The sequence below is a fragment of the Marmota marmota genome, unplaced genomic scaffold (assembly GCF_001458135.2).
Source record: "Marmota marmota marmota unplaced genomic scaffold, marMar, whole genome shotgun sequence".
Lineage (NCBI taxonomy): Eukaryota > Metazoa > Chordata > Mammalia > Rodentia > Sciuridae > Marmota > Marmota marmota.
The window spans coordinates 26,549,221-26,565,296 of NW_025999982.1; the positions used below are offsets into that span (position 1 = coordinate 26,549,221).

The 16,076-nt window shown below is 37.4% G+C and overlaps 1 protein-coding gene across 1 annotated transcript in view; it reads right to left on the minus strand.

Moving 5' to 3' along the window:
- Eys (eyes shut homolog) overlaps nucleotides 1-16,076 on the minus strand; it is a 1,560,564-nt gene that overhangs the window by 48,267 nt on the left and 1,496,221 nt on the right. Inside the window, 3 exon segments of the mRNA XM_015487393.2 lie at nucleotides 7,336-7,510; nucleotides 13,053-13,197; nucleotides 14,029-14,195. Coding sequence (XP_015342879.1) covers nucleotides 7,336-7,510; nucleotides 13,053-13,197; nucleotides 14,029-14,195 — 487 coding nt within the window.

Below are 16,076 nucleotides of genomic sequence, written 5' to 3' on the forward strand. Positions count from 1 at the left end.
GGTAGAGAGAGAGGAGGGGAGGGGAGGGGAGAGGTGGGGAGGGGGGATGGTGGAGGATGGGAAAGGCAGCGGAGCACAACAGACACTAGTATGGCAATATGTAAATCAATGGATGTGTAACTGATGTGATTCTGCAATCTGTGTATGGGGTGAAGGTGGGAGTTCATAACCCACTTGAATCAAAGTGTGGAATATGATATGTCAAGAAATTTGTAATGTTTTGAACAATCAACAATAAAAAATTAAAAAAAAAATAAAAAAATAAAAGGCAACAATAAACATTTAATATTATGTTGGCCTTATAATAGGTCACTTGCTTTCTGGCTTGCCATCTGTAATTTATTATCTATACAGCTCCCAGAAAGGATATATAAAATACAGTCTCACCACTCTCAAAACTATTCCTTACAAAGCATCATTTATTTTTTTTTAATATTTATTTTTTAGTTTTCGGCGGACACAACATCTTTGTTTGTATGTGGTGCTGAGGATCGAACCCGGGTCGTACGCATGCCAGATGAGCGTGCTACCGCTTGAGCCACATCTCCAGCCCTGCAAAAGCATCATTTAATCCTTAAATATAAAAATTTAAGAAAGGCAGAATCTGCAATAATTTTTTAAATTAGTTTTGGAAGTGACAAATTTTCATTTCCATAATATCTTCCTGTTTGCACAGATCTGGCCTATTCAGTGCCAGAGAAGACTAGGGAAAGAAGTGTCTAGTAGGAGGCAAGAATCACTGGGGATCACTTGGAAGTTGGATGGCACACTTCAAAGCACAATCTTTGCTGGAAAGCAAGGATGAACAAATCTACTTTGACCTTTATCAAATCTCAGATTAGTGAATAGTGGTCTAACAGCCTCCATTGGTGGCAAGTTTTTTTCCCTCCATATTGAGGAGGGTACCATTACAATTATGTGAATTTTCTATATTGATATGTTTAAATCCATTGTAGACATTATTCTCTGTGATTCTGACATTGTTCCATCTTTGGCCAGTTGGAGTTTCTTTAAATTAGCTCCTATCATCTTTTAAAATAGCCTTATGGTTTTTGTTATCATTCTTGCTTTCAGGTACAAAAAGATAAGAAGGCTTATATCACACATTTCCTGCCCCAGAGTGGAATGTCCAATTGTCCAAGTCCTGGTTCATTTTTAGTAGAAAATGGTATGTTTTGGCATAGAGGTGTTTATGGATATTGGATTTTTAAAAATATATTTTTAGTGAACATAGCTAGAATATAAGTTATTTAGAAAAAGAAAATTAAGTCATAAATTTGTGTGTTATTTTCTTTTTGTGTGTATGTCTTCATACATGTACTTAGGGTAATGATGTCCATCTCATTCCACCATCTTTCCTACCCCCATTTTTATGTTATTTTCAATTTAAAGACTTGAAGAATTTTACTTCTTTGATTTTTATGTATGCCTATGTCTCTTTTTTTAAAAAAAATATTTGTTTTAATTAGTTATACATGACAGCTGAATGCATTCATGCACTTTGATATATCATACACAGATGGGGTATAATTTATCATTTTTCTGATGGTACATGTTGTAGAATCACATCGGTAATGCAGTCATATATGCACATAAGGCAATAATGTCTGTTTCATTCTACTATCCTTCCTATCCCCATAACCCCATATCCCCTCTCCTCCCCTCCCTTCACTCCTCTCTACCTAATCTAAGGTAACTCTATTCTTCTCTAGTGCCCCGCCCCCCTTATTGTGAATTAGCATTCACATATCAGAGAAAAGATTCAGCCTTTGTTTTTTTTTTGGTGGGGGGGATTGGCTTATTTTGCTTAGCATGATATTTTCCAACTCCATTCATTTACCAGCAAATGTCATAATTTCATTTTTCTTTAAAGCTGAGTAAGATTCCATTGAATATATATATACACCACATTTTCTTTATCCATTCATCTATTGAAGGATGCATAGTTTGGTTCCATAGTTTAGCTATTGTGAATTGAGCTGCTATAAACATTGACATGGCTATGTCACCGTAATATGCTAATTTTAAGTCCTTTGGGTATAATACGAGGAGAGGGATAGGTGAGTCAATTGGTGGTTCCATTCCAAGTTTTTTGAGGAATCTCCATACTGCTTTTCATGGTGGTTGCACAAACAGTCCTACCAGTGCCTATGTCTCTTTAAGGTGAAAATCTTAGTTCCCAATGGCTAATATTAACATAATTATTCATTTGCTATTTTTCATTTATATTGCTATTGGGCCATTTTTATCTATAGTTTCAAATACCAGTGTTAGTACTAACCTCAAGACTGGGATGAAATTTGGGATATCTTCATGGTTTTTTTTTTTTTTTGTCCTCAGGATAGAACTCACTGTGCAGTCAAAGTAGTATGTATTAATATCAGTTGAATTAAATGTTTTAAAACTGGTTGGTTATGCTGCCAGCTTGTAATGCAGTTGAATTCACTTACTAATTTATTTTAGTATTTAACACTTTTTCTGTATTCATTTACCAGATGAAACATTTTACCTGGTTCCAAATAAAAGCTCTAAAGCAAATTATATTTAGAAAAGTACGTTTTTTTTTTTATCCCATCACTTCTTGTTGCCTTGCTCACCCTATGCATAACCATTTATACTTTTTTCTTTTAATTTTCTTAAGAAATATGTGAGTATATATATCTAAATGTGGGTATTTATATGTATCTATAACTATCATTTCCTTTTCTTACATGTGTCTTTACTTTTTTCACTCAACAGATCCAGATGATCACTCCATGACCATGCATAAAGTCCTTCTTCATATTGCTCCATTCCAGGAATTCTCCTTAATGCTACCAACCAGATACCTAGTGATGAACATTTGAATAGTTTGCAGCCTTTGCTTTAGCAATAGAGAAAATAGAGTTTTCTCTAATAAATGACAGTGGCTCCTTCTCTTCCACCTCACCAACAGATCAGGCATTTTTTTTTTTTTTTAGCTTCTTGTCAAACTCAGGGATGTGAAAAAATTATCATTCTTAAATTGGAAACTGCAAAAAACAGTCTAAAGGCATAAAGATAAAGAATATCTTACCAAGAAAGCAAAAGTGAGGAAGAAGTCACTTTGGGAGGAAGGAAAAACCAACCCAAGATAATGAATTACCAGGCAGACCAGAGCCTCAGAGGAAACATTTTAGGGCTTCGTAAATGGAGGGATTTCTGAAAAGCTGGATAGAGTAATGCAACCAATCTGACGACTGTGCAAGGAGAAAAGAAGAGCACGAGTAGATATGTCCACAGAAGTTATAACGTACCTTTACACTTTGCTGCACTGGCTGTGGAAGAACAAGAACACCTGAGCAGGAAAGTGATACAACAAAGAGGTTTTGAGGAAGGTTCAACTTGGATTAAAAGAGAGTTTAGGGAACAGGAAGCTAGTTGGTAAATTATTGTAGTCCGTGCGAGGAGGAATAGAAGACTGAATTAAGAATTGTTAGACAAAATGTATGGAAGATAGCAGATCAGGCAAAGGATTCTTTATTTGGAGACACTGTGGTATCTTAGAGAGTCTGATTAGGTTCTGGAGAATTTGAAAACCTCTAAAATTGTATACAAATCTTGGGTCCTATATATGTTTATTTTTCAGGGAAACAAGTTTTAGTTTTTACCTGAATTCTCAAAGGCATCTGTGAACCAAGAATGAAAAAAATAAATGGATAAGTAAAAAATAAGTTAAAAAATCAGGAGCCTTTATATCAGTGAGGTTTTTGTATTATAAATAAGCCTCATTTTTTAAGTTAACATTAATCCCTGATGCATTTCACTTTTTCATATCCACATTCTCTGAACTCCTCTTAATTGTACTTACTGTCTGTGCCTTTCTTTTTAAAATCTGACAAGTTTTTGAAAGTTGTGGTTCTACTACCCTGTGCTTTCTTAAGGGGACACATATTGTCCCTAGTCACAGTCAGGATACTTTCTATGCATCACACAGTTCATACAGTGTCTTATATTTTGAAAATTGTTAAGAGAGCAGATGGTAGAGTGTTCTCACCACAGAATTCTATTCATTCCACAACAAACACATATTTTAGAACATCTTATTATACCTGGTAAATAAATACCCCCCCCCCCTTTTTTTTGGTACTAGGGATGGAACTCGGGCACTTGACCCACTGAGCCACAATCCCCAGCCCTATTTTGAATTTTATTTAGAGACAGGATCTCACTGAGTTCTTAGTGCCTCACAGTTGCTGAGACTGGCTTTGAACTCGTGATCCTCCTGCCTCAGCCTCCTGAGCCTCTGGGATCACAAGTGTGTGCCATTGTGCCTGGCCCAATTTTTGTCAATCTAAAGTGAAATGAAAGAATGCAAGTTAAATGAAGTAAAACTTGCTTAAAGATATGTACCAAACACATGAATATATAGGACTAAGTTATAACTAAATAAATTTATAACAAAACAAAAAACAAACAAAAAAACCTTGGCTATTAACAATAGAAATGGTTTTCTGTTTCTGTGTTCCATCAGAGTTAATTCCAGGAGCATGAAGGCCTGCCATGAACTCTTCTTCTCTCCTTTGAAAAATTGCATTAGAACACAGCTGTATCTGTGTGCTGATGAATTTGGAGCAGGAGTGCATGGCTTTTAAGACATAACCAAGGATCTGCATCCTGAAAACCTTCCATTCCACGATGCTGGAGCATAACTTAGAGCATGACTTTGCCCTATGTACCAAAACAGCATCTCCTAGTCCCAGCAGTGAGAAACAAAATTAGAAGGAACATTTTACATTGTTAAGACACTTTGACCAGCTTTGAGATTTTTGCCTTTAAAATTGATCCAAATACCGTGAAATTTATGCTTCTGGGTTGGGAGTCATCTCTTGAACATTTAAAATATATTTCTTCATGTGTGTCACTATTTTTCAGGAAACGATTGGGTTTTAGCTGTGAGCTGTCTAATAATTTTCCTTAGAGCCATAGACAACTAAGAGCCTGGGACTAGGGCAAGGATAGAAAAAAACTTCTTAAGCACTATTGAAAAATATATTACAAAGCACACACTTTCTTTTCCTTGAAAGGAAGAATTCTTATTGAGATTACAGAAGAATTACAAAAATTATCAGAAGGAATAATATTCTTTGAACTGCTGCCACTATTGGAGTTGAATATCTATGAATGGCAGCCTTAATTTTTTAAAATAACTACATTGAGGTATAATTTACTTAGCATAAAATTCACCTGTTTTAAGGTTAGGGATCTGTAATTGCAGTGTTGTACCATAGTTGTAAGCACAAAAGTGACCAGGACAGGTGCAGATCTCACGAATTCCACCAAGCCTTTGCTCAGCAGGGGAGTCAGGCATCAGAGAGCTCACTTTCTGAGTAGAAAATGGCCCGATTACAGGGGAAGTCTGGTTTTATACAGGTTACGCACTGGGAGATGACTTAACCATTGAAGACTTTATCAGAACATATCAATTTGGGCACTCAGGAAACAGTTTGTGAGAATTTGAAGTTTGTTTTTACTGGGCAAGGAGAGAGGGTCCAGAATCAGCATTCAGTGCTTATCTCTTTCCCTCCAGGGTCTATTGTAGTGTCACTGGGAAAGGATTTATTTGGGTAAGGATCAATGCTTTGGCTTCTTCCCAGAGACTGTCATTTTAGACTTGATGGATCTCTCCTCCCCAGGGATTGTCTTGTCACTGGGTGATGTTTTTTTCCTTCCCAGGGTTTGTCTTGTCACTGGGAAAGGATGTATTGAGAAAGGCTCAATGTTATCAATGTGCTGCCTTCTTCCTCCCTCCCTCTTCCCAGGCCACACTGTTTTGGGGGTTGTCATTTCCATATCCTTCAATAGACACAAGAGCTAATTTGACTCTATAGTAATGTTCCACAAAGTAATTAATAGAGTAGATATATATTTTTTGATTATATCAACAAGAGGCTCCCAAAACTGGTCACAGTTTTTTTTTTTTTTTAAAGTACTAGGGATTAAATTCAGAGTTGCTTTACGATTGTGCTACATCCCCAATCTTTTTATTTTATTTTTTAAAATTTTGAAGTGGAATCTCTCTAAGTTGCTTAGGGCTTCACTAAATTGCTGAGGATGGCCTTGAACTTGCCTCAGCCTCCCAGGTAGCTGGGATTACAGGTGTACACCACCATGCCTGGCCCAAAACTGGTCACAATTTGGATACTAAAAACTTTAAGAATTTGTGAGGAAACTTGTTAGATGTATCATTCTCATTCCAAATTATTGTTAAAGTCTTTTTGTTATTCAAATTAAAGCTTGCATGTTTGACTCTGAGATAGAGCTTTTTACCCACAGAGTGATTTATGAAATCCCCAGGCAATGTGTATATAAGCCAAGGAATTTCCAATTTAGAGAGAGCACGAACTGTCAACTGAAGATAACGTCACCATTGTTTTTTAAATTAAAAGCAGATAAACAAATTATATCCAAAAATAAAGAGCGCTTACCATTTTTGTTACCTCAATTAAGTCACTAGCTGTTCTTAAGTTCACTTAGTACTATGTAGATCCTGGACAGTATCCACCCAGCAGCTGGAAGGTCTGGGTTTCAGTCCCATGGTACTACTTTCAGAGTGCCCATACATTCTGTTGCTTACTCACAATCTCTGGGGTTCATCTTTCCAACTGTTAAATTGGAATTGGGATACCGGCTTGAATAATTTAGAGAGTTTTTGAATGAGGAGCAATGTATGTAAGAAACTGCTTTGTTACCCCCCAAAGTGCTGTAAAATTATAAGGCATTACCTTCATTATTTCAACTCAAGAAAATTTCTATGTTTATGAAAACAATTTGCAAAATCCAGCCACACCCTACCACTTCAGTTACCTTTCAGTTAATCCCTCTCCAGGGGATTAATTCACTGATTGGGTTAAGACTCTTACAACCCACTAATTTCTCCTCTGAACCTTCTTGCATTGTCTGATACATGAGTACCTGGGGGACAACTCACATCTAAACCACAACACCCACTTAGAGGAGGTCCTTCTAAAGGAGCTCAAACCTAAGTACAAAAACAAGTCCTGAATATAGGCTTTTTATGATTAACGTTTCTGTCCACTCTCAATATTATGAATTTAAGCTATATTTTCAATGGTGTTTGGAATGAGATACAGTGATTCATTTTCATTGTTTAATAGTATTGAGGTGTGCTGTGCTGATTCTACTTCTAGTTGCCTTTGACTGTTCTTCACTCATCTACAAATCTACATAAAAACATTTTAAATATGAACTAGGTTTGTGTTACTAGGTCAGGCAAGTTCAGTACCAGTTGGAGCGGAGCACCTGTTAGAGAGCAAATTAATCTGCTGTTGTCTTTCCTGAAGATTTCATACTTACTAAACAGTAGATCCACTCTCTATGCACGTTCCCCCATTGCCACATTTCATTAAACTGCAGGGAGAAGCCTCACACTGGCCAACGCTGCGCCCGGCATTTGGGTGGCCCTCGGGAATTCCAAGGCCTCTGAAATGGCCATCTTTCTCTGTACGAACTTCAATAGTGAAAATGCAACCTTGAAGAAGGGCCAAGACACTCGTGTTAACAAGTGAAACTAGGTGACAGTACTTCTTTCATTATTAAAGTGAGTTTTCAAAATAAAGTAATAAATATACATTTTTAAGAAATAATACAAAAAACAAAATCATAGAGAGAAAAGTAAAAAGTTATACATAGTATCAGCATTTCAGAGAACATACCTATTAATATTTGACTTGTACATATGTATTTATGGTCTTTTCACCTACATTTAGTTGTACTTTTAAATGAAAGTGAAATCTTGAATTAAACTATATGATATGTAATATTATGCCAAAAATTGAACATTGAAATACTCTTTTCCTTTTTTAAACTTTATTTATTTATTTTTTTATGTGGTGCTTAGGATTGAACCTAGTGCCTCCCATGTGCTAGGCAAGTGCTCTACCACTGAGCCACAACCCTAGCCCACTGCTTACTCTTTTTTCTTAAAAGTATTAAAACATTTTTATGTGATGACAAAATAATCTTTATAATATATTTAATCAACCTTCAATTATTAAACAATTGACTCATGTATTCCATTGTTAGAAATTAAGCTATAGCATAGTAGGGTGATTATAGATAATGCAACGCACACACACACACACACACACATTTTTAAAGAAAAACTAGAAAGAAAGGAGTTTTTAATCTTTTCACCAGGCCCTCATTGGGGAGATGGGTTTGAGCTGGCCTTCAAGGCAAATGGAATTTAAAGTGGTGAAGGGCATTGTTTTGAGAAAGGGCTCAGGCAGGGAAAATAACACATACATACATACACACACACAAATGATTAGATATTATGACAGTTAATTTTATGTGTCAACTTGATTGGGACATAGGAAGTCTATATATTGACCAAACAGAGAGAGAGAGTGTATGTGTGTATGTGTTTCTGGATAACATTAACATTTGAATTATTGACTAAGTGAATCGCCCTCCCTAATGTAGATGGGACCCATCCAATCAATTGTAGACCTGAACAAAAAGGCTGAGCAGAAGGGAACTCCTGCCTGGTTGCTTAACCTGGTGTATTTGACTTCCAGCCTTCTTGTTTGCACTGAAACAGCAGCTATTTTTTGGTCCTGAATTTGATGGTTTTTAGACTGCTGCTTACCCCCCTGGCTTCCCTGGTTCTCCCCTGGTATACATCAGCACTCCAGCTTGCTGACTACAGCTCTTGGCTCCATAATCATATAAGCCAATTCCTTTAAATTCTCTTTATCTCTATATAAATATTAACACCCTATTGGTTCTGTTTCTCTGGAGATCCTTGACTGAGGGAAATAGTTTTTTTATGGAACAAAGAATGTGGCGAGGCAAGGTAAATATGGGAAAGTTAAGTGGGCTTTAGAATGCTCAGTAAAGCATTCAGCCATTACTTTATTTTTTATTTTATTTAAAAAATTATTTGTTTAAATTAGTTATACATGATAATAGCATGCATTTATACACTTTTATACATCATACCTAGATGGGATAAAATTTCTCATTTTTCTGAGTGTATATGTTGTGGAATCACATTGTTCATGCAGTCACATACATACATAATGTAATAATGTCTGTTTCATTCTACTATCATTCCTATCTTCACATTCCTTTTCCTCCCTCTTTCACTTCCCTCTACCTAATCTAAGGTAACTCTATTCTTTTCTAGTGTCCCCCCCTTATTGTGAATTAGCATCTGCATATCAGAGAAAATATTTGGCCTTTGGTTTTGGGGGGTTGGCTTATTTCGCTTAGCATGATGTTCTCCAACTCCATCTATTTACTGGCAAATACCATAATTTCATTCTTCTTTAAAGCTGAGTAATATTCCATTGAATATATATACCACATTTTCTTTATCCATTCATCTATTGAAAGACACGATAGGTTGGTTCCATAGTTTAGCTATTGTGAATTGAGTTGCTATAAACACTGACATGGCTGCATTACTGTAGTATATTGATTTCAAGTCCTTTGGGTATAAACTGAGGAATGGGATAGCTGGATCAAAAGAATTGATAGAGTGCTTGCTGAGTTTTTGAGCAGGCAACAGTGTGTCAAGAGTGTTCTGATGTGGCAGGTAATAAGGCTGGTGTGAGGAGTTCAAGATGACAGGAAGCTGCAGTTCTCAAACTTCAGCTGCACCAGAATCACACGTAGGGATCATTAAAATCCATTGCTGGAACCTATGTCCAAAGTTTCAGGTTTAGTAAGAATTTTATTTCCAACAAATTTTTCAGTGATGCTAATGTTGCTGGTGCAGGGACCACACTTTGAGAACTATTGCACAAAGGATTCAAACAAGTACTGGGAAGACTGGTAATGATAGTAAAAGAAATAGAGGAGTGTATGAGAAAGGCATTTTAGTGAGATGAGATGTTTGACTCTAGTTCTTTTCCTGCAGCAGTCTTTAGAACATTTAATTGTGCAACAAGATTTTCTACAGGTAACAGAGAATAATAGCTTATTCTCACTTGTGGTCTAACATTTTTAGTTTCTTCTCCCCTCACCTGCTTTCTGTCCCTTCACCCCCTACTTCTATCTTCTTTCCTTCCTTTCATGTCCAGTCTAAAGACTATGAACCTTAACCTAAGAACTCATCAGCTTTATAATAGATGCAACTTTGGACAGCAAAGGAGATGCTCTCATTAGGTCAGGTAAAGCACTGTGGCCCTGTTTGCCTGGCATATGTAAATTATTTAACCTGGTTAACCTCAGTGTCTTCATGAACATTAAAGGCCATAGGAAAAGAGATGGCTTATTATAAGTCATTTCCAGAACAACAACAAAAAAATGGACTTTATTTGCAGTAAGGATTTATAGTTTAGATGTCAAACTTTTGGAGTAGAGTTATTTATCAAGAGTGTTTACAGAAATGTGAAAGCCTAAATCACATAATATTTTTTCATGTAATTTAGTTGCCATTATTTAGACAAATGTGCTAACTCTACCCTGACGAGTAAATTCTTCTATAAAATTCTATTTGCTTTGTTATTATTAAATAATGTAGTTGTTTCCAAATCTGGGGAATATTGTTAAAAATATAAAATTTTATACCCCATCAGAGGGATTTCAATTAAGTAGTTCTGGGGTAGGATGCAGAAGTCTGTATTTTTAAGAAGTTAGTGCTTATGATTCTTTAGAGATGGTAGAGTTTTGGGGAAATATGGATTTCTGGTATATTTGGTTGTTATATTAAGCTGGTAATAATTGTACATGCATGGTTTGTAACAAATAGTAAATGCTAGTTTATAATGGAGGAAGACATATTGAGAAAAGATTCAAGAGACAAATGATAAACTGAGGGGCTTCCAGGGTCTTAGATCTCTCACAAGACTTGGAACTAAGTGGCAATTACCAAGAAGATGCTCATCCTAACCAAGAACAGCAGCAGCTGAGAAGCTCCCAGGAGTATACAGTCCCAGTGTTTCTGTCAAAAGGGTCAGTTGTTCACGTGTTGGACTCGGGCTCATTGTCACACTTCAGGAGAAAGTGACAGGTCTTAACAAAAATCCTCTCTTTGTTCTCATTGTTAAAATATGAAGAAAAGATCCCAATAGAATGGGGGAAAAACAGCACAAAAGAAAACCAGGAAGCATTGTACTTCAATAAATTTGAAAACATCAAAGCCTATGACAGCAGGATGGAGTTATTAATAATATTTATTCATGTTTATTGTGGACTGGTTTTTGGGCAAAACACTTAGCATAATTATTTTGCTTAATTGGTTAACCCATAAGAGCCCTATGGGATAGGGATCTTTATTTTACACAGGAGAGAATGGAGGCCCAGAGTTAGGTAGCAAGCTAAAGTCACACAGCTTCTAGGTGGCAGAATCTGTATCTGAAGACAGTCTGTTGCAGAGCCCGAGTCCTCCACCACTGTCTGTGGAGCAGAGAAGAAGGCAAGTGTATGATGAAGCTGTTCCTCTGCCACCTCCAGCACTGTTATCATTGCTAATGAGGATTCTCACTAAACCAGGCATGAATTTGTGTTCTCTCTCCAGTAAATTACTCTCAGAATGACATAGCGAGAGAAGTGCTGTTATTATCCCATTTTACAGTTGAGGCATAGGAGATGAGGTGACAAACCAGCTGGAGCTAGGGCACATACCCTGGCAGTGGTCTAATGGAGTTTATGCTCTGATCCTTATGCAATTGCTACTCCTCACATAGAGGAATTATCTAACCCAAAGTCCTTATGTGTGAACTGTGCCTGGGAATAAGCCACATCACGTTTTGGTCACCCCGCAAAATGTCTCTACTGGGTGGAAGATGTACTTCTTCACATTCATAAGCTTACCCATCTCTTCCCTTGAATATAATGTTTTTAAAAACTCATTGATTTGTTATGTCTGTACAATCTCTTTCAGATTATCTCCTGTTAGGAAAGAGCTGTTGAGTTCTTTATTACATTTTAGCACAGTGCCATAATATGCTTTAAACTGATCTTTAAGACACTCTTCAGAGAATCAGTACTGATTATATATTCAAAGAAAAATTTTCTTTGATAGCCTTGGCAGAATGAAGTAACTTTATTAGAACCTGACCTTGTGTTATACAGGATTAGCTATGTTGTTTTCACATATTTCAAGTACAGTGGCGTCTTCATTTGTGTTTGGGCAGGCATCAGGGGGTGGTGAAAAGAAGGCTGCCAGGCAGGTGGAGAACTGAAGTGCCTGGGCTGTTCTGGAGGGCAGCTCCCTCTCCAGAGATGCACTTTACCCTCCAGGCCCCTACACCCAGACTTCTGATGGAGAATAGGCTCCCTGGGTGACTGGCTGAGTGAGGACAGCACATGAGTAGCCCTGTGACCAAATACTCTCCACCACAAAGATTATTCACAAGTGAATATTATTTCAGTTCAAAGCACATTTTTTATTTCATAACTCTACTCTGAATAAGCTTTATAAGGGAGTTCTGAACCAGTGTTTCTTTTTGAACACAAGGAAACAGAGTATGGTAATTCAATTGTTCGATGAAGCACAATGTTTCCTCTTATTCCTCTTGGCTTGGGGTGACCTCTGTAGGCCACATCTTGGTGGTATGGGCGGGTTGACTTCAGTTTCTCACCTTTTGTATGGAGTACACTCCGAAATTAGGCAGAGTTTCAACTTTTCCTGTAACTCTGTCAGCCTACATTAAAAAGTATCCTAGGTAAAGAATTACTTGTCTTTCTGATCCTCTCCAGATCATATTCTACATTTCCTTTCATCCTCATAGGATTTATCACATTATTCTACTAGGTAATTTACTTCTCTATTATATTTAGTATTTATTGTTGTTCCCTCTAATCCAAATAGAATGCAAATTTACAAATGTAGGCATCTCTGTTTTGAAAACATTAAAAAAACCTAAACATTTAGTAAAGCATGTGGTAAGTGATCAACAAAATGATGAGCAAAGTTTTCGATAAAACTTTGATTAAATTTGATTAGAAAACAACCCACATGGCTGGTTTGTGAACTGCACATATATTCTTTAAAAGCATTTTCTTTCTTTTAATACTCAATACAAATAGTTATAGTAGAAAAACTGCTCGTGTCTTACCTTGAAAACCATTTTTAAAATCGGCTCCATTTGGTAAGAGATCTGGAGTGTATTCACTATAACCACCTACATAAAACTGACTGAAGACATTGAGACCAACCAGTTCTCCTGGGGAGATGACAGACTTATTTTTATGGTCATCTACCTTTGAAAGGAAAAAAAAATCAAAACCTATTAAAAAAGGCATTAATTCCCCAGGGTGAATTAATTTCCTAGGGTGAACTGTTAAGATATTCTTTTGTTATTTCCCATTAACTTGGCATGAAAAATTTATAAAGACTAGAATTTTGAAGAAATAAAGAACATGAAACTACTCAATTTTCTGCTTCTCTGCTGGTGTCTGTTAAGAAAGATATATTAATATAGCAGTCATGGTTTTGGATTTCAATCAAAATCACAGTTCTTCAAAGATTAGGAACTGGCATCCTGCTGGTACCCCTCCGTCTAGCCTTGGCCCCATTCATTTTCAATATATCCACCGGACTCATTTGTTAAAAAATAGAAATGAATCATGATACCCAAACCTCCCCCCATCTTAAGTGTCTCTCCACAGCTCTCTGAATAAAACTCTCAACTTCCTAGCTTGATATATGCATACTTGATAATACAGACCTTGTCTACCACGAATCTCTCTTGCTGTCCAACTCCCTGATCTGAGAACTACACAAAACTGCTTGTGTTCCTTAACCTCATACTGGCTATTATTCTTTTTCCTACCTTCTGTTTATCCAAAGTTATGCTCAAGCATCACCGTTTCTGGGAGGCATTTCCTGAACCCCGTTTCTTAGCTTTACCTATGTTAGTAATCCCTCTGACTGACTCGTACACCACCTAATTGTGGTCATCTCTCCTCTCCTGTTTGGTGCACTGAGTGTAAACTCCACAGGTGACGGCATCATGTCCTGCCTGCCTTGGCACCTGAGCACTAATACACCAGCATGTAAATTTTGGGACAGATGAAGTGAAGTCTCTTTACCTTCATCCAGCCTGTTTGGAAGAATCTCCCCAGACGGACAGTGTGGATTCCAAGGCTCAGATTGAGGGGCTCACTCCTGACACTTGCTATGCCAGATCCCAGGTTATAACTGTAAACCACACTGCCGTTCAGCAGACCCACTGCCAGGAAGTCATCGCCATTGAGCCCTGGAATGAAAAGATACACAAGGAGCACTCACTGAGAGGTAATTCAGGAGTCTAGTCAGCTCAGCTCAGTTTTACTGTCTGGGTCTGAATTATAGATCATCATGGTTATAACAGACATTGAGTTATTTTTCTTCTTTTTTTCTTTTTGGTACCAGGGATTGAACTCAGGGGCACTTAACCACTGAATGATTTTTAATATTTTATTTAGAGACAAGGTTTCATTGCATTGCTTAGGGCCTTGCTAAGTTGCTGAGGCTGGCTTTGAACTCATGATCTTCCTGCCTCAGCCTCCTAAGCTGCTGGGATGACATGAAGTTTCTTATTGGCTTTTCAGGCATGTGAGCAACTGGCTATTATTATTCACACCCCCAGAAACTGAGAATGAATAGTTTATTTCTTTGAAGGTAGAAGGGTTCTAATTAAGCCAGGGATGATCAATACCTAAGAGATGAACGATATTAGAATTTCCTTATTTGTCTGAATGAAACTCAGTAAGTGATTTACAACAAAGAGAACTTTAGGATGAAGCAGAATACTGGTAGTTAACAAAATTCAAAAGGCTAAGATAACACAGTATCAGCTTCTAAATTCTCTCTATGACTTGTTGATCGTAGACAGAACCACTTATTCCCATGATTGTTCAGAGTATGTTATCATTGTTCTATTGTAAAAGCGTTTGACCATGGCCCCAAGGACTTGTTATTGGGTTGTTTCTGTGTTCCCTTTTCTCTCTCTCTTCCTTCTGTTCAGAGTCAACTATGTGGCATAGTGAGTTTCAGGAAGACAGCTTGAAGACCCATAGGAAAAAGAAAGTAGTTGGGTAAAACCCAACATCAGTCACTAGAGGAAGATCCGAGCAGCAAGATCCATGAGATTAGAGTGCTCTGGGTTGATTGGCAAATGCAAGGCAGGAGAGATCAGAGACCCAAATATGTCACACAATTATTGTTTTTTTTTTTTTTTGACTGGTGTAAAAGAGGACCTCGATATTAAAGCTTGCAGGCAGGGAATTGAGGCAAAAATTGCTTGCAGGAAGAATATAAGAACCCATAGAAGTAAGACATTTAAGCATAGGTGGGGAAGAAAAAATGAGTCCAGGGATACGAACAAAATTTCTTCTGAGTATAGTCTCCCACTTTTGTACCTATAAGGATGATACCTCGTCTGCTGACATGGCTTCTATTGTTAGTCTGATTAGAGAGAAGTATCTGCAGGGATTGGGTTTCTAGACAGGGTAGGGAGGTGGGCTTCCTAAGGCACTGGAAAACAGAAGACAGAAATATTACTTGGATATACCTGAACTCTACTTCTGTAAAGACCTACTTTTGAAGGTCTGCCATGGGGCTGTGCTGGGCAGTTTTGAAAGCTCTCTAGGTGAGTCAAATATGCACCCATCGTGAGACCATTTGTATGAAGTGACATACCACTGACCAATTCCATTGGGAATGTATAGAAAGTCTGGAGTATTACTCTGCACTAAAAAATGACAAAATCATAGAATTTGCAGGGAAATGGATGGCACTAGAGCAGATTATGCTAAGTGAAGCTAGCCAATCCCTTAAAAATAAACGCCAAATGTCTTCTTTGATATAAGGAGAGCAACTAAGAACAGAATAGAGAGGAAGAGCATGAGAAGAAGATCACCACTAAACAGGGACGAGAGGTGGGAGGGAAAGAGAGAGAGAAGGGAAATTGCATGGTAAAGGAAGGAGACCCTCATTGTTATACAAAATTACATATAAGAGGAAGTGAGGGGAAAGGGGAAAAAAAAACAAGAGAGAGAAATGAATTATAGTAGATAGGGTAGGGAGAGAAAATGGGAAGGGAGGGGAGGGGAGGGGAGGGAAGGGGAGATAGTAGAGGATAGGAAAGGCAGCAGAA